The sequence below is a fragment of the Anastrepha obliqua genome, chromosome 4 (genome assembly GCF_027943255.1).
Source record: "Anastrepha obliqua isolate idAnaObli1 chromosome 4, idAnaObli1_1.0, whole genome shotgun sequence".
NCBI classification, from domain to species: Eukaryota; Metazoa; Arthropoda; class Insecta; order Diptera; family Tephritidae; genus Anastrepha; species Anastrepha obliqua.
This window is the reverse complement of record NC_072895.1, coordinates 37,066,484-37,091,797: the sequence shown is the minus strand read 5'-3', so window position 1 is coordinate 37,091,797 and position 25,314 is coordinate 37,066,484. Positions and strand designations below refer to the sequence as shown.

General features: G+C 39.8%; 2 protein-coding genes across 9 annotated transcripts in view; one reads left to right on the top strand and one right to left on the bottom strand.

The window, feature by feature from the left end:
- The window catches only part of LOC129245026 (PDZ and LIM domain protein Zasp), a 113,572-nt gene extending 104,804 nt beyond the window's left edge, over nucleotides 1-8,768 (top strand). For 4 of the 8 annotated variants that reach the window (XM_054882978.1, XM_054882976.1, XM_054882981.1 and 1 more), the window contains 4 exons: nucleotides 6,136-7,150; nucleotides 7,307-7,490; nucleotides 7,585-7,824; nucleotides 7,903-8,768. In XM_054882978.1, coding sequence (XP_054738953.1) covers nucleotides 6,136-7,150; nucleotides 7,307-7,490; nucleotides 7,585-7,824; nucleotides 7,903-7,980 — 1,517 coding nt within the window. In that variant the 3' untranslated portion in view covers nucleotides 7,981-8,768. Of the gene's footprint in view, nucleotides 1-1,481; nucleotides 5,770-6,135; nucleotides 7,151-7,306; nucleotides 7,491-7,584; nucleotides 7,825-7,902 lie in introns of all 8 variants that reach the window. The other 4 variants (XM_054882983.1, XM_054882980.1, XM_054882979.1 and 1 more) reach the window with 2 other exon arrangements.
- Nucleotides 8,769-13,303: 4,535 nt separating this feature from the next.
- LOC129245300 (uncharacterized) overlaps nucleotides 13,304-25,314 on the bottom strand; it is a 106,877-nt gene continuing 94,866 nt past the window's right edge. Inside the window, exons 4-7 of the mRNA XM_054883382.1 lie at nucleotides 23,846-24,030; nucleotides 19,222-19,444; nucleotides 18,272-18,364; nucleotides 13,304-14,713 (exon numbers count right to left, since the gene is read on the bottom strand). Coding sequence (XP_054739357.1) covers nucleotides 14,161-14,713; nucleotides 18,272-18,364; nucleotides 19,222-19,444; nucleotides 23,846-24,030 — 1,054 coding nt within the window. The 3' untranslated portion in view covers nucleotides 13,304-14,160. The remainder of the gene's footprint in view (nucleotides 14,714-18,271; nucleotides 18,365-19,221; nucleotides 19,445-23,845; nucleotides 24,031-25,314) is intronic.

The window sequence follows — 25,314 nt, the reverse complement described above, 5'->3', positions numbered from 1 at the left end:
GGCTCAAAATTCTCGTTGATTTTTGGCAATTTTTTTCCGCTAGGCTGTTAAACATTTTCTTTCAGGTCAAGGATTGCTCCACTTCATATGTAAGAAAACTGTCAAAAATTAATGCGGTTTTTTAACGACTTCAAACTTGCACTTTATTATACTAAATTGAACGGACTATAGAACTGCATGCCTCGCATTTTTTTATTTATAATGTTTAAATTTTCGATGATAATTTATTTTAAATGGTTACATTTTTGTGAAATTTCTGAAAAAATCGGAATTCTGAGTTACATGGTTTTTGTTGTAGAATGCACTAAACTTTTATAAAGAAAAATTAAATTCAAACAAGAAAATAGGTGAAACTTGATAATTCGTAGCGCTCGTATTACTTTGAGCACAAGTGTACATACATTCATTAATACATCTTTAGGGAATGCTGTTGAAATGCTATCGAAACCATTTCTACTGTTCTGCTCATGCTAAATGCTAATTACCCGAAGCTACCCAATACATACATACATATATGCATACATACATATATACTTTCACATATGTACATACTTTCAAATTTAGTTTACTGCGCTTATTATCTCTTCAATTATACGTACTTATATTCAGGTCCGTCACCTCGACCACATTTGGCGGGAAGAGATGAGATGGACTTCAAAGAGATAACAAAAAATGTACACAAATTTGCGGTTATCTTAATGAGTAGAAATTAAAGTGTACATACATACATATTTACTTTTAAGCACAAACACGCGATTTCTATAAATTTTTATATTTTTAGTATTTTTAGTGTTTTTTGGGTTCATTTCGTATGAATTTGGGACTCTTCCTAAAGATAGTAATTAAAATCTACAAATGAATTGGAATATTCTTTTTATGTAAATGCACCAAAATAGACAAAATTTTTATTTTTACGTTGAATTTAACAGTAGGAACCAAATGCTGCTTATTTCCAATGCGTCATCCGCCTCCACCTAAACATTCAATTCAATTGCCAATTGACTTTACTCGTATCTGCGCCTCAATGCTTCAAAGCAATTCTAACAAATAAATGTATTTTATTTCTCTTTTGATTTCATACATTTCATTTTGCATTCACACTCACACACTGCCATATGTATTAACCTATCAACCGCCAATTGCAACAATTACACGGTATTCACCCTCATCCCTCATTCCGCATCCTTCGTTATTGAACATTCCAAATATGAAAAATGAAATTCACTCTCAATCGTTGATTCAAAACTCTGTTGTTGTACGCCTATCGGGTGCATGTGCATACATACACTTGCATACATAAACTATTTTGCTGCGAATTTGCACTGATTCCATTGATTACAAATAAAACCACGTCAATTGGAAAATGCGCCAAACTCATAATCATAAAAAACTATTAAACACCGGTACGGTAACCTGAAATCCCCCTGGCATGGCAACCAACCGTCCACTACCGTCCTTACATCATCCCGATATAAATATAGATAATGAAGAAAGCTTGCAATTGCAATATGCGGAAGAGTGTAGGACTTCAGCTCCAATCGGAGCGGAATTCTTTGAAGAGGACCACGAGTTGGTTGATGCCAATCGGCAGAATCGTAATAACTTCTCTTGGCCACCACGAAAGGAAGATAGTCCCATTGTACCGACAGCGGCACCACTTTATATTGCCCCGCCAGAGACGCAACATGTGGTGGTGAAGCCATTGAAGTCGTGCCAACCACAATCTGAGGATGAATTGACTAAAGAGCAAACTCGACCACAACCTAACGGCCAGCAGTACCTTCAGCCAAACTGGCAAAGTAAGTCGGCACCTGAGTTAACAATTGGATTACAGCCGCCTGAAATTGAGTCTAGTTCAGAAAGTTTTACCTCGACTTCCACAACAACGACGACTACTTCCGAAGAATATCAGCGCATGTATGCGGCCCAGGTACAAGCTTATCAATCACAGCAAATGTATGAGCAGCAATCAGGGTCCGAGTTAGACTACCATATGGATATGGAGGTTGCTACAATGCAACAAAACTTACAAGACTCATCCTGTATAAGCTCATCTGAGTATATTTCTGGACGCCGTAGTGCTCAGGAATGCGTTGAATCTTTGGTTGCTCCATTGAATACGTACAAACTCATTGATATGGTGCGAGAAGTAACTCCTAGTCCAGTTCCTCCACCAAGTAACCAGGGTCCTAGACATGTAGTGTTTGTCGACGAACCAATGACGAAGGAAATTTCAGTAGAAGATATGGGAGAAATTTTGCGATATGAAAATTATTCTAACACAAATTCGGCTTTGCAAAGCGACACCAATAATATAGAAGCTGAACAACTTACGAATCATAACATAAGCAGTCAGAAAAGTACAAATGAAAGCGAAACTTTTGTTAAGACGCAACGTGGTGAAATTCTCGAGAATCAGCGAATTTTCCAGCCCACTCCTGAAATTAAAATTGAAATCGCTCCGGTTCGGCAAATACCACCATCAAAAATTCCAAACCCAGTGCCTAAGGAATGGATTAATCCCATGGTTAAAGTGTTGACCACAGCACCGGATGTTCCGTTTCACTTAGTGGAATGTCCATGCCCTAAACCTTGCGAAGGCGAGTTCGTATCCGTGGAACCAGAGAGAAAAACCGTAGAAGTTGCAGAGACTTTAGATATTAAAAATAGCGAAATTATAGAAACCAAACCCATCGAAGAAGCTCCGCCTAAAGGATCACGGCTCGCAAGTGCTATGACCACAGCACCAGAGTGGGAAGTAGTTTTTCAGCCACCTCCTTCAGAAATGATTCCCCTTCCTGAAGAGACTGCGCCATATATGCCGCCGCCAATCGATATGAAACCATACATGCGTGAGGACTATCGACCCAAATCGCCATTTGTAAGCGCGCTAACTACAGCACCCGAACGTCCATTTGAGGGTCATTTTGATAGGGATGTACCCATCCATTTGATTGACCTTCCCACACCCAAAGAGCATCTAACTTTCTCTGATGCTTTGTGTACCGCACCCGACAGGGCATATACGCCGCTCAATCCAGAAAATGCCACACTTCTATTTGAGAAACAAGAAATGGAGAAGGAGAAAAAGAAACACGAATTTCAAGTTCTTGATCGAGAGAAGGAACTAGGTATCACCGCTCTTAACAGCGAGTCGATCCAATATTATACGACGGCGAAGCGCGAAAACTCGCAGCAACGTAAATCATCCGCATTTGCGGCAATGCAAGCATTCCAACCAACCCAAGAGCCACTAACTTCCAATACTCCACGACAATCCATTACTTCCTTTTCCAAAGAAGAATTTGATCCCGATTATGAAAGATATTATAAAGCTAAAGAGCGTAATAAAAAACGTATTGATTACTACCACAAAAAAGAAGAAGAACTTCAACAACAACAAGTTGAAGAAATTAAGACACAGGAAACATCAGAGACTAACACACGTCAAATGTCCTCATTAAGTTCCTTTACCAAACAAAGTTCTTCCTCTGAATCCTCTTCCGCAGTCCAAACAAAGTCAAACACCACTTCTACCAGCACATACGCCTCCAACTTAACTCAAGCTTCAAAGTCATCGTACCAAAGCAAGGCCTGTATCGCCATCAATGACACAAAGATTGATTTGCATGACGTTATTGAAGAAACAAGTGAAGAGCTTGAACACTCTGAAGTGCTCTTTCCGCCACCATCACCGCTTAGCCATCTCCATGGTAAATCCGCTTCTTCCGGTTTACACAAAGCTGATACGATACCAAAATATCAACGTAATTGGACCATTCTGCCCACACAAAGCCCCGTCCGTACTCCAGAACCACAAGAGCTTCGTGAAAATGTTCCACTTGCTTTTGTAGATGCTCCTGTTGCTAGTTCCAAAAGCAGCTTGGTCCATAAACCCGTGGCACAAATTAGCGATTCCGCATCTATATCCCACCAGCAACAACAGCAACAGGTGACAAATGTATGTGCCTCGCGTGGATCGGTTACAAGTACGACAAATATTTTAAGTGAAACGAAGAAGCAGCAACAATCATCAGCGACTCAGCAGCAGTCGAGAATAGAATCGCAAACCAAGAAACCTGTCGTGCCCATTATAATCGAAGAAAGAGTTGCACCCCAAATAACAATGGCTTTTCAATCCTTAGATGAACACTTACAAACAGACGAATCACAAACACCAAGCCGACCTTACACGCCATCACTGAGCAATAAACCAGTCCCAGTAGTTCCTTTCTATCAAACGCCGGAAGCACTCTGTTTTGACGAGTGTCCAGCAACACACGCTCGCACTTACGATCGGCGCTCAGCTTCACCATACCCGGACCGTGCACGATCCCCTGCTCCGGGTCCACCACCAAACCCGTTAGCGGCTATCCGTTCACCACGAGCGAAAGATAATGAGTTGTCTTCTTTGTCTCCACGTGTACTTCAAGCTGGTTCTATTACTACCGGACAAAGCTACTTAGGGGCTCAACAGCAACAGCAGCAGCAAACTCAGATTCTATCGCACTATGAACATGCAAGCAAAACAGGAAGTCAAAGTTACACTGTGCAGCCTGAAAAAGTTGAGGAACAGCAAATTGGTGATTACATGGTACAACGCCGTGAGAAAGAGAGCCACAAGGCCGATCAAAAGCAATCGAGCTTGGAAAGCCAAACAAAAATGAAAGTTGGCGACACCCAAATTGAAAGGAGGCGTCGAGTAACAGAAGAATATGAGCATACACAAAGTGCCCGTTCTGTAGAGATCCGTACAGGTTCAAAAACCACCACTGTCACGCCAGCCATCTCGGCTACTGAGCGCCGTCAGTCGTACGGCAAAACCGGTTACGTTGCTAACCAAGCGCGTCGCTTATCGGGCTTAGAGCAGGAGATTACCAATCTGACCAGTCAATCACAAGCTATTAGCGCACGCGCCGCCACTCTAACAGACACATCATTTCCGCAAATAAGTTCGCCGGAGCCGGTGTCGAAATTTCCGACTAAAGCATTGCTACCTCCTCACGATGAACCTAAGCGCCCCGACTATCTATTTTCTGCGACCCCTTATAACAAAATGGTTGGTCCGCCACCAGGATTCAATAAACCAGAACAGAAGCAACAACAGTTGTCTACCATTCAAGTGTCAACTGCATGTGGAGCATCTATGGTTTCGCAACAACAGAAATCATTAAGTACATACTCAAGCAGCAACTTCACTACTTCCACAAGCACAGCATCATCATTATCATCGCAAGCTAATGCCGCTAACGTTAGCAGTCTAACCAAGGCTTCTATTACTAATAATAAACTAGCTGGCGCGGCAAGTGCCACGACCAGCGGCGCCAGTGCCATTTGCCCCGTAACGGGCACATTCTGTCGTCCCGGTCACACTTGCTGCCGACAGCAACAGTTGCAAGCGCAAACTCCTGCAACTGACGTAGTTAAGTATAATGACAATAATAATGTAACATATCGGCCGAACGCTTTCACAGGTATAACGGATATTAAGCCTAATGCACAAGCTACCGCTATTGCTGCTGACACAGCGTCAACGCAAGCGCCGCCTGCTGCTCCCGCTACTTCTGCCGCTGCGCCTACATCTTTTCCGCCACCCAATACCATTGGTAACAACAAGTCTAACGCTGGTCTCGGTGGTTCCACAGGTGTAGGGGGCAAAGGTGCGTTTGGCGCCACCTCGGCTCCAAAGCGCGGACGCGGAATCTTCAACAAGGCTGTTGGACCCGGTGTTCGCGTGCCCTTGTGCAACAGCTGCAACATCCAGATCAGGTGAAAACCGCATGCTGAGTTGAAAGTTGATGTTGATTTACAAAAAGTCCCCCAACGTTGTTCTACCAATTTTGCATGTTTTTTGTTGTTATTTTTTATGTAAACAGAAGTTAACTACAGTTCATAAAACGCAACTGTACTTATAAGTACCTCATTTGAGCCTAAGTTTGTGCGCTATGCCGACATCTTCTTCCAGAAGAGTCAAAAAACTGCACACTCGCTTATTTGTGATTATTCAGTTCCGAATACAAATACGCTTCCTAATAATTACTACCCTCAATCTGCTTTAGTTCAATCGCATGATCTGTCTCATTTAATTGTAACCCTTGGCTTTGTGCCTTTGTTTTTGTTTTGTTCGTTTTACAGAGCTTTGCACTAAACCCACTAACGCTAACGCTACACTTCCACACAACGTAAACTCGAAAAGCAATAGGACCGTGTCGGACGCTCACCAAATTGACACTAACCTGCAAGCGGGTGGCGATGCAACCGCTATGCTGACAGAATCGATCGGCCGTATCAATATGGGAGATAAGATGGATAACTTTATGGCAGAGGCGGGTAAAATTATTTCGAACATGTTGGAGGCTCGTCTGGCCAGCAATGGCAACACATTGAAAACATCATCGCACGGTGGTAGTACGTCTAGTTTGCGCAGCAACTGCAGTTCCAATCCATCGCGAAGTCCAATGGTGATTCGCAAACGCTTCGATTTGGACGACTTCAAGAATGTTGATCCCACCGAGCCCGTCTCTTTGAAACCAGTCCTAGCCGTTCAGCAGCCACCGCCTGTGGAGCTCTCTTCGACCATTAGTCAAAAGGCAGAGTCACCAATTTCGATTAGGGATAAGAATGTTACTCAGCCAATTGATTTACCTAAAAGCCATCCCATGGGCAAAGTACTTGACCTTTGTGATAACAATAAGCCGGTTTGCACCTCGACAACTAAAAATTTCGACGTTGATCTGAAAACAAACGACACAGGCGTATCTTCAATAATGCCAACTCCACTAGGTGCGAACTCAGCTAACTCAAACTGTGATGACAACTGTCAGCTGACAACAAATCAGCCTCAAACTGTGGTATATCGCGAGAAGGCCAGCGGACCACGCAACTCTGGCTCAAGCCAACGAAACGGCGAAATGTCCTTTCATGCGATGGATCGTCGATCTTATATCGAACCGAACGATCTCAACGTAAGTGATAGTGCCCGTGATGGGCCGGCATTCAGTATTAACGTCCGAGCTTTGGGCCCAAAATCCGAAATTAATGAACAACCATCGAATACAGTCATGACGCCGGAAAATGAGCAGGTTGTAAGTCAGTTACTAAAAGATGGTAAGCGTCCGATATGCTGCCAATGCAACACTGAAATAACGAAGTGAGTTGACATTTGCCACAACCCAATGGGCCACTTATTTACCGTATTTGTATATATTTTGTTTAAATGTTTGATATCTACCTCAGCAACAACTTTGTACTTATATTCAAAAGTCTTGCTTATTAATAATTACTTTTTGGACTATTCTTCGCACAGGGGTCCCTTCATTACGGCATTGGGACGCATCTGGTGCCCAGAGCATTTCATTTGCGTAAACGCCAACTGTCGTCGCGCATTGCAGGACATCGGTTTCGTCGAGGAGAAAGGTGATCTCTACTGCGAGTACTGCTTCGAGAAATACTTGGCTCCGACATGCAGCAAATGCGGCGGAAAAATAAAGGTGCGTACGCATGTTTGGCAATCAGCGTCAACTTGCATAATATTGAGTGCATTCTTAACTGATTTGTATGTCTGTGTATTTGAACTCCAATTAGGGTGACTGTTTGAACGCCATCGGCAAGCAATTCCACCCAGAATGTTTCACTTGCGGCCATTGTGGTAAGCTCTTCGGCAACACCCCGTTCTTCTTGGAGGACGGCAACGCCTATTGCGAGGCCGATTGGAATGAACTTTTCACAACCAAATGCTTCGCTTGCGGATTCCCAGTTGAAGCCGGTGATAGATGGGTTGAAGCTCTGAACCACAATTATCATAGCCAATGTTTCAATTGCACAGTAAGTTTTGTGACACAATTTAAGTTGCAGATTTCATAGTTTGAACTAAAATTTTGTTTTGTTTATTTTCTTATTCAGTACTGCAAGCAAAACTTGGAAGGACAAAGCTTTTACAACAAAGGTGGGCGCCCCTTCTGCAAAAATCACGCGCGCTAAAAAAATCACATTTGCTGCACATCTGGGATCGCGCATATTACAATACCTACATTAAATAAAGAAAACAAAAACGTTAAAAAATAATAACTACTCAAAAATGTACTTATAAATTATATTAATTAAAAACTAAATATAAACATCTACGCTAAAGTCCTCGAAAAATAACGAAACCATATCAAATGAAGCTTCGCCTCAATCTCAGCCACAGTATCGGAACTGTTCTCTCATATTTTACAAAGTTTAGTTTATGAACCTGTTTTTAAATCCAAATTAGGAATAATATTGTAAATGTAAAATTATAACTGTAAGTAACTAAACAAGTCCCGGCGGCACGCATGCACTAAACACATTAGATATGTACGTATGTGTGTGTGCATGTGAGTACATCAAATAGCACAAATGCACACTTACGAGTAGAACAATTTGCATTTGAATCCCAATGCGCCGGATTGATTAACGGTTTGCAGGCGCTCTCCAACAAGCGCCCGCATAGCTTTGTGTGTTGAATAGCTCGCCGAATTGTGAAAATGTATCCTATTGAGAAATGTCACTATCGATTTTTTATTAATTGTATTGTAATATGAGAGCAAATCTCTAAATTGTAATCCCTCTTATCAAAGTGAAATGTAATTGTTTTGAACTTATTGTAATATATTTTAGTTTAATGTCTCTGATGAAGAAGCAACCCCAAATTAATATTTTTACTCATCAGCGAAAAAAAAAAATGTTTCTAAAGCCAATTGTAATTATGCCAACAAATAAACCGCAATTTTTTCCGAGTTCAATAATTAATAATTTTATTATTTACTGTGCCATGCTGGAGCTAATAAATCCCAAAGCCGTGTTACCGCAGGAATATTCCTGTGGCAAAGGTGGCAAAAGAAAGGGTGTATATTAGGGCTACATATTAATGACAATTTTGTTAATAAACAAAAAAATTAATTTTAGTTTTTTTATATCAATAATGCGATCGCTATGTGCTTAACAAGCAGCGACAGAGAAAGCAAGCAGAGACAAATTTAAAGCAGGAGATCTTACTGGACACCTCAATACCCTAAACAGGGTGCAACATGCAGTATGCATGGCCGAGGCGAACGATAACACGGGAGCCGAACTCAATTTGACTAAGAGATGGAAAGTCATTTTCCCGTCTAGGGAAGAGCGGAGCACTAACCCAACATGGCTATATGATGAGTTGCAAAAATGGTATATATAGGGTTATCTAATAAGAGCTATTGCTTTGATATTCAAAGAAAAATGCTATTTTTTGATGGATGTTTATTTCATTAGAAAGAGGAAGATATGCCGTTAATAGTGGGAAATAACATCAGGCAAATTACCACCACGACCACACTTACAGGATAATATCCTTTCCATGAAATTTTCCATAACCGAATTGCAAAGTGGCTGCCCTATGTCCTCGATAGCCTCACGAATTTCATCTTTGAGGTCTTGAATCAACCCTGGGCTGTTGGCGTAGACCTTCTCTTTCACGTGGCCCTAAAGAAAAAAATCACAAGGTGTTAAATCACAAGATCTCGGTGGCCAATTGTGATCACCTATTCGAGAGATAACGCGGTCCGGAAGCTTTTTCCGTAAAAGATCAATGGTTTCGTTGCTTGTGTGCCACGTAGCGCCGTCTTGTTGAAAATAAACGTTGTCCAGATCAATACCATCCAATTCCAGTCATAAAAAATCGTTAATCATCTCTCGATAGCGATAGACCCTGTTATTGGAAACCCCTTTAGATGGATACAAAAGGCTTCAGGGGGTAGGTGCAGGAATAGAGGGTTTGCAAAAGTAAAAAAAATTAAAATAAATTCGGACAGTAAATCAGTTCTCAAAGCCTTAAATAGCTTTACGTTTAATTCAAAAGTTCTTGTAGAGTGTAGCAATGCACTCAACAAACTGGCGACCCTTAATCAGGAGTCTCATTTTTGGGTACCACACATGAGGGACACGAAGGAAACGAGAAGGCACACTTTTATGCCAAGAAATTGGCGGAAGGGCCATTTATTGGACTACCCCCATTGCTTTAACAAAAACAACCTAAAACATGAAACCCCAAAAAAAAAAAAAATAATAATAATAAAATAATAAATAATAAAAAATAATAAAAAAAATGAACCAAGAAGAATCCAATTAAAAACTAGGCAACATTGGAACGGCGCAAACGGTCTTAATCACTCCAAAAAGTTCCCGAACTTTAATACCAACAGAACAAAATCTGCTCTAACTCTATATAAAAAGGACCACCGATTTCTCTGTGGAGCAGGCCCCTTTGCCTGCAATGAACCTTTGAATACAATAGGTATATCTAGCACTAGTTTAAGCAGGTTCTGCTGTGATGAGGCATTAAGTCACAGAATTGTGTGCTCATACATACTAAAGCATGAAGACTTGCAAATGCTGCCTCCTAAGCGACTGGTTCGATTCCTCGCAATACTAAATAATTAAAATTAAGCGTTAGGGGCGTACAATAGATAAATCTGGTCGCAGAGCATACAGGCCTGCGCCTAACCCGTACAACAATTACCATCACCATGTGCTTAACAAACTCAAATTTCGTTTGGTTAATTACCAAAAAAAAAAAAAAAATCGACAAAATGGTTCGTTTTTATTAACCCTTTACTGAATTGATACTTATTGAAGAATTAATGAAGCGTAGAAAAAAAATTCTTCACGCTGCAAATAACTTTATATTTAATTATCAATAGGTTAGGTAAGGTTGTGATGGTTGCCGAGAAAGTGGGCCCACTTGCACGAAGAAGTTTAGGTCATCCTTTGAGATACCATTGCAGGGGGGAAAGAGGTGAAGGAAAAACCGATAGGTCGAAAGGAGGGAGGAGGGAGAGGAGGTATTTGTAGATTACGAACGGTGACTAATTTGCGGCTGTGTTAGCCGTTTTATGCTGCTGATGAAGTTCTTCAGATTTTTGATATCAAGGCCTTCTACGTCGGCAGGCATAGGAAAGAAGTTGGTTCTCACTTCTTACTTCACTTCACTTGCTTAAATCTTAGTTCCGCGAAAGCAGGGCAGCTAAGCAGCAGGTGCTGAGATGACTTCACCTCATCCTTCATACAGCTGCCACAAAAAGGACTCGAAGGACCCGAGTCTCAGCGGATAGTGCCCACGAAATTTGAGAGCTGAGATTTTGTCATCGTCCGAATATCCCTCAAACGCCTCCGCTCCATCCGTGGCCAGAAGGATTTCGCGACTCTACACGTTTGTGTACTTGCCCTGCGCTCGCTGAGTTGACGTGAAGCCCACCTTTCCGGGAGTAGAGCGCAGGTTGTCAAGGGGATCGCGATTCTCTGCTTTCGCGGGAACAATACCTCCCTGTGTAGTCAGCTCGTCCGCTTCGCAATTTCCCGCGATGTTATTATGAAGAGTTATGCAGGCTTGCACAATAATAGTTCAGGGCCCTAATTGTCGCAGTTATTTCGCAAGTAAGTAGCCAATCAGCTGCTTCTTTGATTGCGACCACCTTTGCTTGGAACACACTGTAGCGACCCTGTAACTTGAATTTGAGTCTGATGGGGAGATCTTTGCAGAATACTCCTTCTCCAACCCTGCCGCCCAACTTCGAGCCATTCGTAAACAGGTTAACCAAGCCCTGTTTCCGTTGAACCCCACTGGCCCATTGTTGGGGGCATGAACCCAAATTTAATTGTCAATAAGACGTATAAAAAGAAGAATAGTAAAAAAGGTAAATTTTTTTTTACCAAGCCATATATTTATATACATATAAAAAAGTATAGAAAATAGTTGAAAAACAGAAAAATTATTATCGATCGGGAAAGCCGAGTATATCGACTCATTCATAAAAATATTTTTTCTTTTTGTCAAAAAGTAGTTATGTTTTGCTCTGTTATCGTTTTTTGAAAATAAGCTTCTCGCACTTCAATTCTGCTTTTTCATCCACTTCCACAAAAGTGATTTTATTTTGAAATGCCATAAAATCATAGACAATGTTTTTGCGTTTTATTATTGCTAAATATGGATTGATGGATTAAAATAGTTTGAATTATTTTGTAATGCAATTGAGTCGAAACTGCAATACCATATATGGGCTCATATGTGGTAAAGGGTTGGCAAAAAAAATTTTAAATAAATATTGTGCAAACAAAAATTTTTTAAACAAAAAAATGTAGTAAAAATTTGAAACGAATCACAAGCTGTCCGAATGTGACTTGCAGGTATTTTGGCCCACTCGCGGGGAATGGATTTTTTCAGCGCCTCAAGATTGGTGAATCTTTTAATTCGGACCCTGCTATCCAAAAAGCCCCAAAGAGTAATCCATTGGATTCGCGTCTGGTGCATTTGAGAGCCATTGTGTGGACGTTATGAAGCTCGAAACGTTGTTTTTTAGCCATTCTTGGTTCACTCGAGCTTTGTGAGACGAGTCGTATTGAAACGTCCATGATCTGCCACCGAAATGTTTGTCTGCTCACGGCTTCAAAGCAACCTCCAGAATACTTTTCCGATAATATTTCGCATTTACCTTAATGCCAGGCTCGATGAAAACGATTGGAGAGCACTCATCTGCGGTTACAGTAGTCCAAACCATTACCTGTGGCGGGTGCTACCTCCTGGTGGTCAATCGATGACTCAAATTCTCGTATGAACGGTCGCCAAATAAACCCTATCGTTTTGGGAGTTTACGATATCTCAATTCGAAAAAATTTCTTGTCAGAAAACACAATTTTCGGAAATTGACCGCTTTCGGCCATTTTCCTCCAATTTGGTCGAGCATAGAGATAGCGACCGGGAAATGGCGAATAGCAGAGGCCTTTGGAGTTACCTATTTTTGGCTGGTAACGCGGTGAAGAGCATCGAATGGATTATAGGTATATATATATTATATATAATTGGCGCGTGCACCCTTGTTTGGGTGTTTGGCCGAGCTCCTCCCCCTATTTGTGGTGTGCGCCTTGATGTTGTTCCACAAATGGAGGGACCTAAGTTTCAAGCCGACTCCGAACGGCAGATATTTTTATGAGGAGCTTTTTCATGGCAGAAATACACTCGGAGGTTTGCCATTGCCTGCCGAGGGGCGACCGCTATTAAAAAACACTTTTTCTTAATTTTTTGATCTTTCGCCGAGATTCGAACCGACGTTCACTCTCTGAGTTCCGAATGGTAGTCACACACCTACCCATACGGCCGCGGCGGCCGCCCGATCGGATGGATTACAACATACGACTTTTTATATGTAATTTGCTGAGCAGTGCTGTAAATTTGTTGCTAGGAAAAGTCGGGTGCTAGTTAGCTACATTGCTTTTAGGTAGCCTTTCCATTTTTCAAATAAAATGAAGCGAATTTGAAACAAATTATTTTATTGCGTTTATTTTAATTTGCTCATAAAAGTATTTAATTGCAATTTAAAATCAATAACATTCTTATACTTGCGTATTGTAGACATATACAATTTTTCGTTAGTTATACTCGAATGTATGTACCCTAAAACTATGTAGAAATTATGCATCCAATTTAGTTTCAGTTAGTAAAGTAAGGTTCGACTTTCGGGAGTAACTCTACGACTCATAACATAATATTTCAAATATTCGCCACCAAGTGAATACCGCTTTAATTAACTGTCTATCGCTTAATAGCTTTCTGGTGTGGCTTTCATTTATTTATTATCTCCAACAAATTCTTGGATTGCGCCACTTACATTTTTGGAATCGTCTAATACTTTAGCTTGCAAATATTTTGCTTCGCTTTTCACAATCTCCTGATACTCAGATACTCAGATACAAATACAAACGTTATTTAAAACAAACTCTACATACATACTTAACGATTTACAATACAACAACAAACGTTAGAGATATACGAATGCCTAAAGGTGCATAAATATGTAGCTATCACTAATACATCTACCATGTTTTGGATGTGCAAATAAATAACCTTGAACTTAGATTAAAAGAGAGTAGATTATGGAGATTAAAAGTAATGCATACACATACATATATGGTACATATACATACACATACATATGTATATGCAGTTAATCTTATACACAAATATCTATTTGTACAAAAACTCTTACACAACTGTACAAGATTGGGGTTGCAAAACAATTATAAACACATTAACTTCCCATACCCTCATACGTTAGGAATGTATGTATGCATGTATGTGTATTGTCAATGTATTACGAGTACGCCACTGGCTTATAGGTGCGCCAATATTTCGATATGCTCTCCGCTGCTGCTCGGATTTTTATCCGCTTGACTATCACTTTTAGATATCGTAACAATCGTAACGAGTTCTTTCTGCGAAGTGGGGCTGGCATCCTTCGCATTTTCTGCCCTTTTATCAAATTCATTACTTTTGCTACTTGATTGACTTTGTCGGCTATTGGTGGCCTCGATTTCCACAATTGCCGAAGTGCGCAATTGATTTGGACGTGGATGTTTGAGATGTTGAAAGGCTTTCGATAGCGTCGTTGATACCGTAGCCGTACTGCCACTTGGCCGCTCTGATAGGGATCGTACGCTTGTTGAGTCAGAGTGGTTGTTGAGCGCTGGTTGCGTATTGGATGGTTCTGGGATATCTTCGTTAGCCAGCAGGCGATCCGATGGCGCAGTCTCCACGCTGTGTTCACTGCGTATTGTAGCCGGGGTGGTGTTGCGTGACCTGTAGCTCGGCGGAAGGCTGTACTCAGAAGTGCCAGCTATGCTGCCGGTTGCTCCATTTCGTCTTAGTGTTGTTGTTAGTGGCGCCCTGAAAGTAGAATTAAAAAAAGTTGAATGTGCGAAATGTACGAAAATATCGTAAGTATTAAAGTGGCAACAATGTGAATAATTTTCTGTGCTTTATATACATATAAGTACGCCGTAGGCGAATGGGTTAGTGCGTGACTACCATTCGGAAGTACACAGGTTGGAAACCCTGGTCACGAGACGCCAATTGATAGCAAACGTTTTTTCTAATAACAGTCACTTCTCCGCAGGCAATGGCAAACCTCCGAGTGTAGTCCTACGATGGAAAAGATCCTCACAAGAAACATTTCTCGCTTAGAGGCGACATTGTGAGTTAGATGATTAATTAATCATTAATGAAAAAATAAGAAAAAAATCTGACGAAGTGGAGGTGTTTTCCATAAAGGGCAAACCAACCTTCTCTAAAAATATTGAACAAACAGACAAATATTTTTTTCCAAAAAAAGTATTTTTCTTATAGTGTATTTTATCCGCAGCCGCGTAGCCCAATAGTTTGGAGCGTGACTACAATTCGGTAGTGCCCAGGTTCGGATCTTTGGGCATGAAACATAAAATGATAGAACAAATTTTTTCTAATAGCTGTCTCCACTCACTAGGCAATGGCAAACCTCCCTCTGACATTCAGAAGCGGCATACAACTGTAGATGGAACAGCATCAAGACGCACACACCACTAATTGGACCCAAAAAAGAGCGTTGAATAAAAAGAAAAATTTATAAAAATGTTAAACGGAACCGAAGATATTTGAGTTAAGAAAAACTCATTACTCATTTTAAATATTAAATAAATCTCAAAAACATTTATACTTTTTTTCAAATTTTTGAACTTTCCTTCTAAGTGAGCGTAACTCAAGCCTAAAAATAAACCATTTTTTTCAGAAAAATTGATGACCAAAGAAAAAACGTTCACAATGTTCTGGTGTGGTGTAGCCTTCCAATGAATATATTTTATTTATTTTAAGGGTACCAAGAAAATTATTGGCTTATTCGCAAGTTGACACAACAGTCATGCAAACATCAATATAGGTATTCCTTTACATTTATTTAGACGCGCTGCCTCGCAGATGCAAGAATAGAGAATACAAGTAGATGTGTTTTTTCGTTTATTGTGACTTTATCGGCAAAACACAAATGTTGGGTTTGCTGCCCGGGAAGTAGGAAGCACCAGGAAATAGCAGTCATTGTCACAACGTTGGCATACTCTGAAATTAATTTTCATTGCGCAGGCAAAACCGAGATAACTTTTTGATGCATAATTGCCGCTTTGATCGTATAATGGCTTCTAATTACAAAAGTTCCTTTTATTGCATTAGTTGGTAAATTTTGTGCGTAAAAGTGTCACATAAAGGATGTCTTTTATTCCTAACTAAATATTTTTCTTCTACGCACACAGGCACATATTTATGTGGTACAATTCGTGACGTATTTGAAAACACTCGTATGAATTTATCAACCACCTTTCTGCTTTAGCGGGCTAACTCAGCAATTCCGCTACCAGGAAAATTTTTACTTGCTATATTGAAATATAAAGTACACAAGGAAAGTGATGGAAAATATTGCTCTAGGGAAGCGCTGGTATATGTATTCGTATATTAGGCCTTTTATTTTCGCCAAGAGTTAGCAAGTGGCGAATAGATGAAGCAACTGGGATAAATGAACGTATGTTGGCAACGCGGGAATAGAGCCGCCTTAAATTACAAGTGTTTGTAAATATGAGTTGTACCAGTCTAATGAGCTATACCTATACTCGCTGGCGGCGAATCTTGCTCGATAACTTTGTTGTTGATTTCGCATGCAAATATTTCGTCAAGTTAATCGAGCTAAGAGATAACGAGCGGGGAAATGGCGAATAGAAGAGGCGTATTGTGTTTGTTTGCAAATCAATCGGAGTGTTGCAACGTATGTATGCATGTCCGTACTTTAGTAAGCAGTTACACGGTAGTTTTCACTGGTTCGCAGAACATACATAAGCATTCGGCAATTGAATAGAATCGCACTAATAAACCTTCAGGGATGACTGGCCGGGCTCCTCCTCCTATTTGTGGTGTGCGTCTTGATGTTGTACTACAAATGGAGGGACCTACAGTTTCAAGCCGACTCCGAACGGCAGATATTTTTATGAGAAGCTTTTTTATGGCAGAAATACACTCGGAGGTTTGCCATTGCCTGCCGAGGGGCGACCGATATTAGAAAAATGTTTTTCTTAACTTTGGTTTTTCACCGAGATTCGAACCAACGATCTTTCTGTGAATTCCGAATGGTAGTCACGCACCAACCCATTCGGCTACGGCGGCCGGCTTAAGTGCTTGCACAAATTTTGAAGAGGTGAAGTCTTGACGAACTAAACTAACACTCTACAAGACTCTCATCATGCTCGTCCTAACGTATGGCCCAGAAGATTGGACGATGACAACATCCGATGAAGCGACGCTTGGAGTGTTTGAGAGAAAGATTCTGCGCAAGATTTTTGGACCTTTGCACGTTGGCAACGGCGAATATCGCAGGCGATGGAACGATGAGCTGTATGAGCTTTCCGACGGCATAGACATAGCGCAGCGAATAAAGATTCAGCGGCTACCCTGGCTAGGTCATGTTGTCCGAATGGATACAAATGCTCCGGCACAGAAAGTATTCGATGCGGTACCAGCTGTTGGTAGCAGAGGAAGAGGAAGGCCTCCTCTGCGTTGGAAAGTTCAGGTGGAGAAGGACTTGGCTTCACTTGGTGTGTCCAACTGGCGCCGGTTAGCACGAGAAAGAAACGACTGGCGCGCCTTGTTAAACTTGGCCAAAATCGCGTAAGCGTTCATAGCGCGAATTAAGAAAAAGAAGAAGAAGTCGAAGATCCTTCCTCAATATTTCATGCACAATAGTTTTTGTCCCAGGGCAGCCGCTCTTTTACGCACGGACTGATGCGGATTTTCGTGTAAACTTGTAGGGACGAGTTACGAGTTCAATATGCTCATTTGTTCTCTACCGCGGGCTGTTTCCGGAACCTTCGCACCTATGGACGCATCAAATCTTCACTTAGGGCATCATGTGAACGTCGAATTATGCAGCGTGAACAAAATCTACGACGAGCAGTTGCACACGAATCATTGGCATTGAAATACGCATCGATTGCGAGCGCACATTATTCACCCGTCTATAGGGACATCGTGACTAAATAAGCCGCACCAATAACAAAGCTAACGCGATGTCCTTCCCGCTCATACGCTCAGCGGTTAGGGAGAAGCTTTAAATGTAGAACCTAATTCTGCCACCGGTCATCCTGTATAAGCCGTCCAGACTTTCAGAAAAACTTTCTCTCAACAATACCGCAGTCGGCTTCAGAACAATGTAATAGTTTACTGTGTAACCCATAAGAGTGGTACCTCCACGTCAAGATTTAAACAGAAAAATACACGAGAAAGTATCTGCAAGTCCCTATAGCTTTGTTTTATTTAAGAATGTGAATTTATTTAGGAGTGTGAATTAAAAATAATTTATGTAAAAGGTTTTTAACACCAAAGTGCCTGTTCATGTACCCAATTAGTAAGTAAGGGTATAACGGTTTAATTTACCTCAGCAAACTGCCAGCATATGACCGATATGTCGGTGGCGGAGAGTTACCACGAACAACACCATTTTGCCTGTCGCGGTCCAATAGTAAAAGCCTGAAGTGAAATAGAGTGAAGTGAATAATTTAATTTAATTTAATTTAATTTAAAAATATTAACAACAAAGTAATAAAATAAAATCATTGGTAAACGGATCGGGTCATATAAAATTGTTTTTTGGACATATTTTCTTTTGTATTCAAATTACCAATTAGTGGTTAAAATAATTCAGTTAAAGATACAGCTCATTCGAGAGTATATGCATGCATAGTTTTTATATTGCAGACAGGTATTGGACTATTTTATTTAGCCCTGCTTATTTTTTTTAATATTTAAGCTCTTGCATTTATTTGAGCCGCATTTTAGTTAACTTTTTCTACATCGACAATCAGATGGGGCAAAGTATTGCCTTCCAATTAGTAATTATCCAAATGTGTAGAGATTATCGATTATTGCCAAAAAATTGTTGAAAGTAATATTTTTGAAATTAGGCAAAAAATTTACAAAAAAACGGGGACACAGCGACTTATTTGCAAGTTCTCGCAATTTATTTATTTCGCCTTTCCTCAATGTAAACAGAATTGCTCAGTTTCATATGACAGGTGTAATTAATAAAGGAAAAAAATAAAAAACAATAACAAAATTTATATTAATTTAATACAATTTAATTTGTAATTTTTTTATGGAAAGAAAGGGCATATAGCCCAAGTTTCAAACTTAAAAAAAAAAATCTATAAATTTTCATAAAAACTTGTTAATCTGTAAGTGTAAGTTTGAAATGTTTTTTTTAGATACGCATACTTTTTATTAAGATTTCTAATTTTTTCTTATGAAGATATTTTCTTCAAGATTTCTTCAGATTCAACACTCTTGCACCAGAGTTACAAAATGAGTACCTAAATGCAGTTACTAACCTCAACCGGTATTCCTGCATGCTGGCTTGATAAGAGGGTGGTGGTGGCCTGTGCTGGAATTCCGGATAAAGTAAGCCATGTGTGTTACCACCACCACGTCCGCATGGCCGTCGCCCACAACGGCCCAAATCCACTGCTGATCCTAAACCAAGGCACGGCGGTCCACCAGGTGCCGTCATTCTCCACGCCGCACCGCTCACAGTCACCAATACAACACCAACACCTAGAAATTAAATAAAATTGAACAGGGCGCATAAAAAGTTAAGTACAAAACAGCTCAAGAAGAAGTTCATTTTTGTGTTTAGGTTTATTTTATCACAATTTTATTTATTAGGCTTAAAAATATTTTACTCATAGTATACATAGACAATAATTAAATAATACTTGTATCAGGAATTTTTTTACATTAAAAGCTGAGAACTCTTCCTTCCATGTAACATCTGGAAGGATTTGATTCGAACAGTGGCAACATAGCAAGCTGACTGTTATTTTCAACGCAGTTAGCAATTATTGAAAATAAATAGAACTTATAAAATTACTGTACTGAAATGCATATTTTGGTTGTTGAAAAGAAGTAGCAGTAGAAGATAGAGGCCGACCGAATCGATTTTGTTTTTTGTTTATCACCGGCTTGTTGGATTATATAACTGCATAAAAATAGTAAAAGTGCGTGTTTGTAAAGCTAAATTGATATTTAATTGAAAAAAATCGTAAACCAGGGAAAATCCTTAATAGTACCATTACAGTAAGCTCGCGATAATATGAACTAATTAACACCAAGTCTGTTCATTTTTACGAGATAGTTTCTATTTGAGAAAGGCGCAAGAACTATGCTTATTAAAAAATATAATTTAAAAACTCAAAAGAGACGATAACGAATCAGCACATTCACCCGAAGTTGTCGCCGCCAAACTTCATGAAATTTGTTATATTGTAAATTGTTGTCGCGCCCCCGTATTCACCCGATCTGGCTATCTGCAACTATTTCTTCTTCTCTAACATGAAGGAATGGCTCGCGGAAAAAAATTAGTTCAAACGAGGAAGCCATCGCTGAGACTGAGGCGTATTTTGGAGAGTTCGACAAATCTAATTTTTTGGAGGGGTAAAAAAAATGGCTGAAGCGTTGAGAGAAGTGTATCTTTCTAAAAGGGGGCAAAGATGACAAATAAAAAATAAGTTTTTTCTGAAAAAATGGTGTCTTCATTTCTAACACGGGTACTTATTGAACCTCCCTCGTATAAGCAAACCTTTCGTGATAGTAATGGAAAGCCAACCCGAATTTCATATGTATCTCTTTTCGGAATTTTGAAGCCATCCACTGTTGGTATCAAATTCAAACCAATTTTTTCTACTTTTGGCCTTTTCTTTCAACATCACTTCACTAGCCGAGAGCTGTTTGTCTCTCATAAGCAGAGCTATCGACATAGCGACTTTTCCTTTTTTGGGTACTATGAAGGACGCATAGTTTGCCTTTTTATAGACCCAAGAAATGTTTCGTTGCACATTTAAAGATACAATTTTCATTAGTTTCTTTCTCTGTTTCTCGTCTATTATTTGTGATAGTACTCCGCCAATGCCATGTCCGCTAGCATCTGTGTCCAACATAAACTTCGGTCCAGAAACGGTGTTAAGCGACAATAACTGCACGAAAGCCTTCTCTTACTCCGCACCCTACTGAAAATCTTGAGTTTGGTTAAGCGACTCGCGATGGCGGCAAAATCAGGTACGAAGTGCCTCTAAAATGTGCATAACCCCAAAAGACGCGTAGCTCAGGCAAATTTTCCGGTCGCGGCTACTATTTGGCTGCTACAATTTTTTCTTGAACAAAGTGTATTTTTTTCGCTGTTATTTTATCTCGTAAGTATTTGACCTCTTTTCGGAAGAACGAGTATTTCTTAGAATTCAGCCACAGACCAGCTGTCTGCAGGTGCTCAAATATGTTTTCTATCTTTCCAAGTGATCTTCGTTTAAAACGCTCTCATTTTTTTAATAAAGATTTAGACTAATTAGAGGAATTTTCACCTAAAAATGGTAATTTACTTGGAAAACTTAACAACTCCCGGCTATTCAGTTTACACATTTTTATTTTGATTCGCATTAGCAGCTGTTTATTTAGACCGTAAGGTGCTTTTTGATGTGACAATTATTCGCTCGTTTTTTTCGCAACATCTGTATGTATGTATTCGTGCATTTGTGCATAATCAAGTAAAAATGCAACAACAAACAATTAAGTTTCGAGATTGCGTCATTTGTAACAATTTATTGTATTTAATAGGTTTTTTTTTCATAAATGACCAAGTGACTGGCAGGGGCAAATTGACGGGCGGACAGTATAATTGGCCAGGTTAGAGTATTTGACGGCAAAATAAAACACGCCACAGAAACGTGAGCTGGCTTGTTACAACGCGCTTTAAGTAGCTCTGGGGCGAGAGGTGAAGACGATACGGATTTTTTGTTGGCCGACTTACAACAAAGACGAAACTAAAAAAAGCGCAAAGTTTAACAAAAACAGACAATTACGTTTGTAATTGTCACATGAAGATTGCCTGACAAATACAATGTTTTGCACGTACTTAAATACATTTTTAGCTTTCTTACATACATACAAACACATTTAGATATATATTTATGTACCTCTGTATATGAATAAAATGGAATGAATACATGTCTGTATGTATGTGGCGTGCCATGCCACTGCTAAAAAAACACCATTTGGCAACTATCACCATTGTACTCAAGTTTGTTACAATTGCCGGTTAATGGGCCGTCCAGCAACATCTTAGCCTTTCTTTTATGAGCAAATCAAAGCCTGCCAGCAGGTGATGTAAGGGCTAAACAAAACTTTTGTATTTCCCCAATTTGAATGGCATTACATTCAAGCCATTCAACTGGGGTGGCTTCTCAAAAACTCGCCCAGCGTAATGTCGCTATTCAGGCCGCAGTCATTAGTCACTATTATTGGACTAATTGCGCCACTCCGATACTAACAGAAGTAGTAAGCGATGTCGGCCACCCTGTATAAATATGTTTAACCATATTCACTTGAGGAAATGAATTATTAAATATTCTATAAAAATAAGGAGTAAGAAATAAGGTATACCAAAGCGTCACACAGGCACAGGCCTTAGTAAGTAAGTGAGCCTCACAACTGAAGAATAGGGATGCCATCGAAAAGATGCGGGATAGAATCGAACTTGATGCGGTAAAGATAAAAAGCGAACGACAAACTGCTGAAAGCAAAAACATAACGGGTGATCAGATTGGAGGTACTTTTTCCAAAAGGGTTTTTTTTTACAGACCTGACGGTAGTCTTGCCAAGCTAAATACAAAATTTTTTTCAGTATTCATTGACATTTCATCATCGAAAGACTTACGTCTCAACAGCGTTTACAAATCGTACAATTGTATTACGCAAATCGACGCTCTGTGAAAAGAGTTCAACGCGCTGAGGCCAACTTATGGTGCACGTAGCCGTCCTACCGAACGAACTATTCGGCAAGCCATCGGCAAAATTTAAAAAAATTTTAAATTATTGGATGATACTCGACAGATTGGACCACGTACCTCCCGAAGTGAAGAAAATATTGCGGCTGTAAATGAGAGTTTTGCCGAAGATCCGGAAGAATCGATTCGGTGCTGATCTCAACAACATGGCCAATCTTATGGCACTACTTAGGCGATTTTACGCAAAAGATCTTGGCTTGAAAACATATAAAATGCAGCAAATGCCAGATTTGAAACCGGCCGACCTCCAAACCGTCATAATTATAGTCGTTGCGCCCTTGAAAATATCGCTAAAGATCCGCGTTTTGGGACCTGAATTTTGTTCAACGAGGAGGCCAATTTTTGGCTAATTGGGTACGTCAATAAGCAAAATTACCGTACTTGGGCTGAAGAGCAACCCGAAGTTAATCACAGGCAGACATTACATCCATTGAAAACTACCGTTTCGTACGGTTTATGGACTGAAGGAATTATCGGCTCATATTTCTTCAAAGACGAGGCTGGCACCAATGTAAAAGTGAATGGCGAACGCTAACGCGCCATGAGAAACAACTTCTTCATACCGGAAATTGAGCCCCTGATCTCCACAACATTTGGTTCCAACAAGACGGTCCTATGTGAAATGCAGCTCGTGAAGCAATGAAGTTTCTGCATCCTCGTTTCGGTGAGTAATTTATCTCTTGTCACGAACCAGCCCTTTGGACTTTTATTTGTGGATAAACCAACTTCGACTTAGGCATTGGAAGCCAACATTACTAAAGTTATTCGCGAAATACCAACCGAAGCCCTCCAGCGAGTTGATCAAAAATGGTTTACGGATGGCCGAATTACGGCGCAGCTGCGGTAAAAATTTAAAAGAGATATTCTTTAAAAGATAAATGCCATGAATGGTTCTACCCAAAAATAATATTTCGTTGTTTTATTTAAATTTAAAATCAAATATCTCTAAATTGATCACATTTTATATAGTATATTGATTACTTCGTCTTCTAAGAGTTAGTTTATTATTTAAAAAGACTTGCAATAAGAAAGCATTTTTAAATTTATACCAACATTTCTTTTAAATATCTATAATCAACGCTGCATGTGGGTATTTGAAACACAAAATCATAAGCCATACCTATCATTAGAAGAGCAGCAGTAAGATGCGAGTTGGGAGGCCCCGCGAGACCTGTTGCACCCAGCGCTGCGCCGCCCAAAGCGCAGGCCACACCACCAAGAGCAACCACAGCAATCAAGGCACGCAGCGGTGGGCCAGCAAACCATTGACCGCAACAGCCTTTTCCAGAACGTTCTGAAGGCGATCTGAAAATGAACAAGAGAAAAACAAATATTAAAAATAAATATTATTAAAGCGTTTTATTAGTAATATTAGTATCGCTTTGGGGCAAGCAATGTATTTTATGCTAAAACAAATTTTCAAAGTCAGCAGAGCTATGTTGACGCTTAAATGCGGCTTGAATGATGCTTGGTACGCACATATATATGCACATATCCACTTATACATACAACTACTTAAAGTATTAAACAAACGTTAGTTGAAATAGGCGTAATTCAAAATAAGGATATTGTTTTATTACTCGTATGAGTAATCTCGCAATTTGAAATTTGCCCAGAAGAGAGATTGGCAGCATTGAAAATAGTGAATTATACCAGTTCTACGAAGTATAACCATACTCGCCAGCGGCGAAGCTGTCTCGATAACTTTGTTGTTGTTTTCACAGCCAAATTTTTTGTCAGATGAGCAGAGCCGAAACATGACAAGCGAGGGCAGGAATTTTAATATTCGGACGCAAGGCTCAGCAGACTCGAACGGTTTGGTTGAAAGAAAGGATTTGATTGCTGAAGATGAGAAAGAAATATACTGCAAATTTTGTTTCTGCAAACTACAACCAAGGTTACATAGCTTCATCGATTAGCGCTGGAACGGGTTTGGATCTTGATTTACATATTTACTGTAATTGCTTGTTGGGATCACTCCATCTTGTACTATATTTTACGTTTCCAGGGAGGAATAAAGAACCAATTTGATAATGCACTAATTTAATAACCTACTGGTAATTTCAAAGATAAACCAAGCTTTTGAGGTATTTTGTTACTTGTGACTTATTCACAAATTATTGGGTATGGGAATAAGTTACTCTCACAATTTTGCTTCGAATGACCAAATCTGGTAATCTATCATCCTTGAAATCGCTGTGTATCACATTTGTGCAATTTATTCGTGTGTTGTTTGTGTAATATCATTTTTTTGCTACTTGAATTCTTGTTCGCATTGTCACATTTTCCTCCCGCATTCTGTGATAATTGAGCTTTCAAATAATCCTACGTCCTCAAATTCACATTTTGTTCATAAAAACAAAAAATTGTCATTTTATCACCCTTCACTTTTTTCAACGTTTTTCAAGAAAGCTGCAATTCTCATTGCATTTAAGAATTTTTTCTTAGCAATCCCGCCTAAGATCAAGATCTTCTCATTTACTCTCTCTAAATATTTCTGGACCGATTTAGCAATGTGTGGCCTGACGTTTTTATGCAGCAAAATCAGTTTGTCATGTCTACCGTCCCATTCTGGCCGCTTTTCTTTGA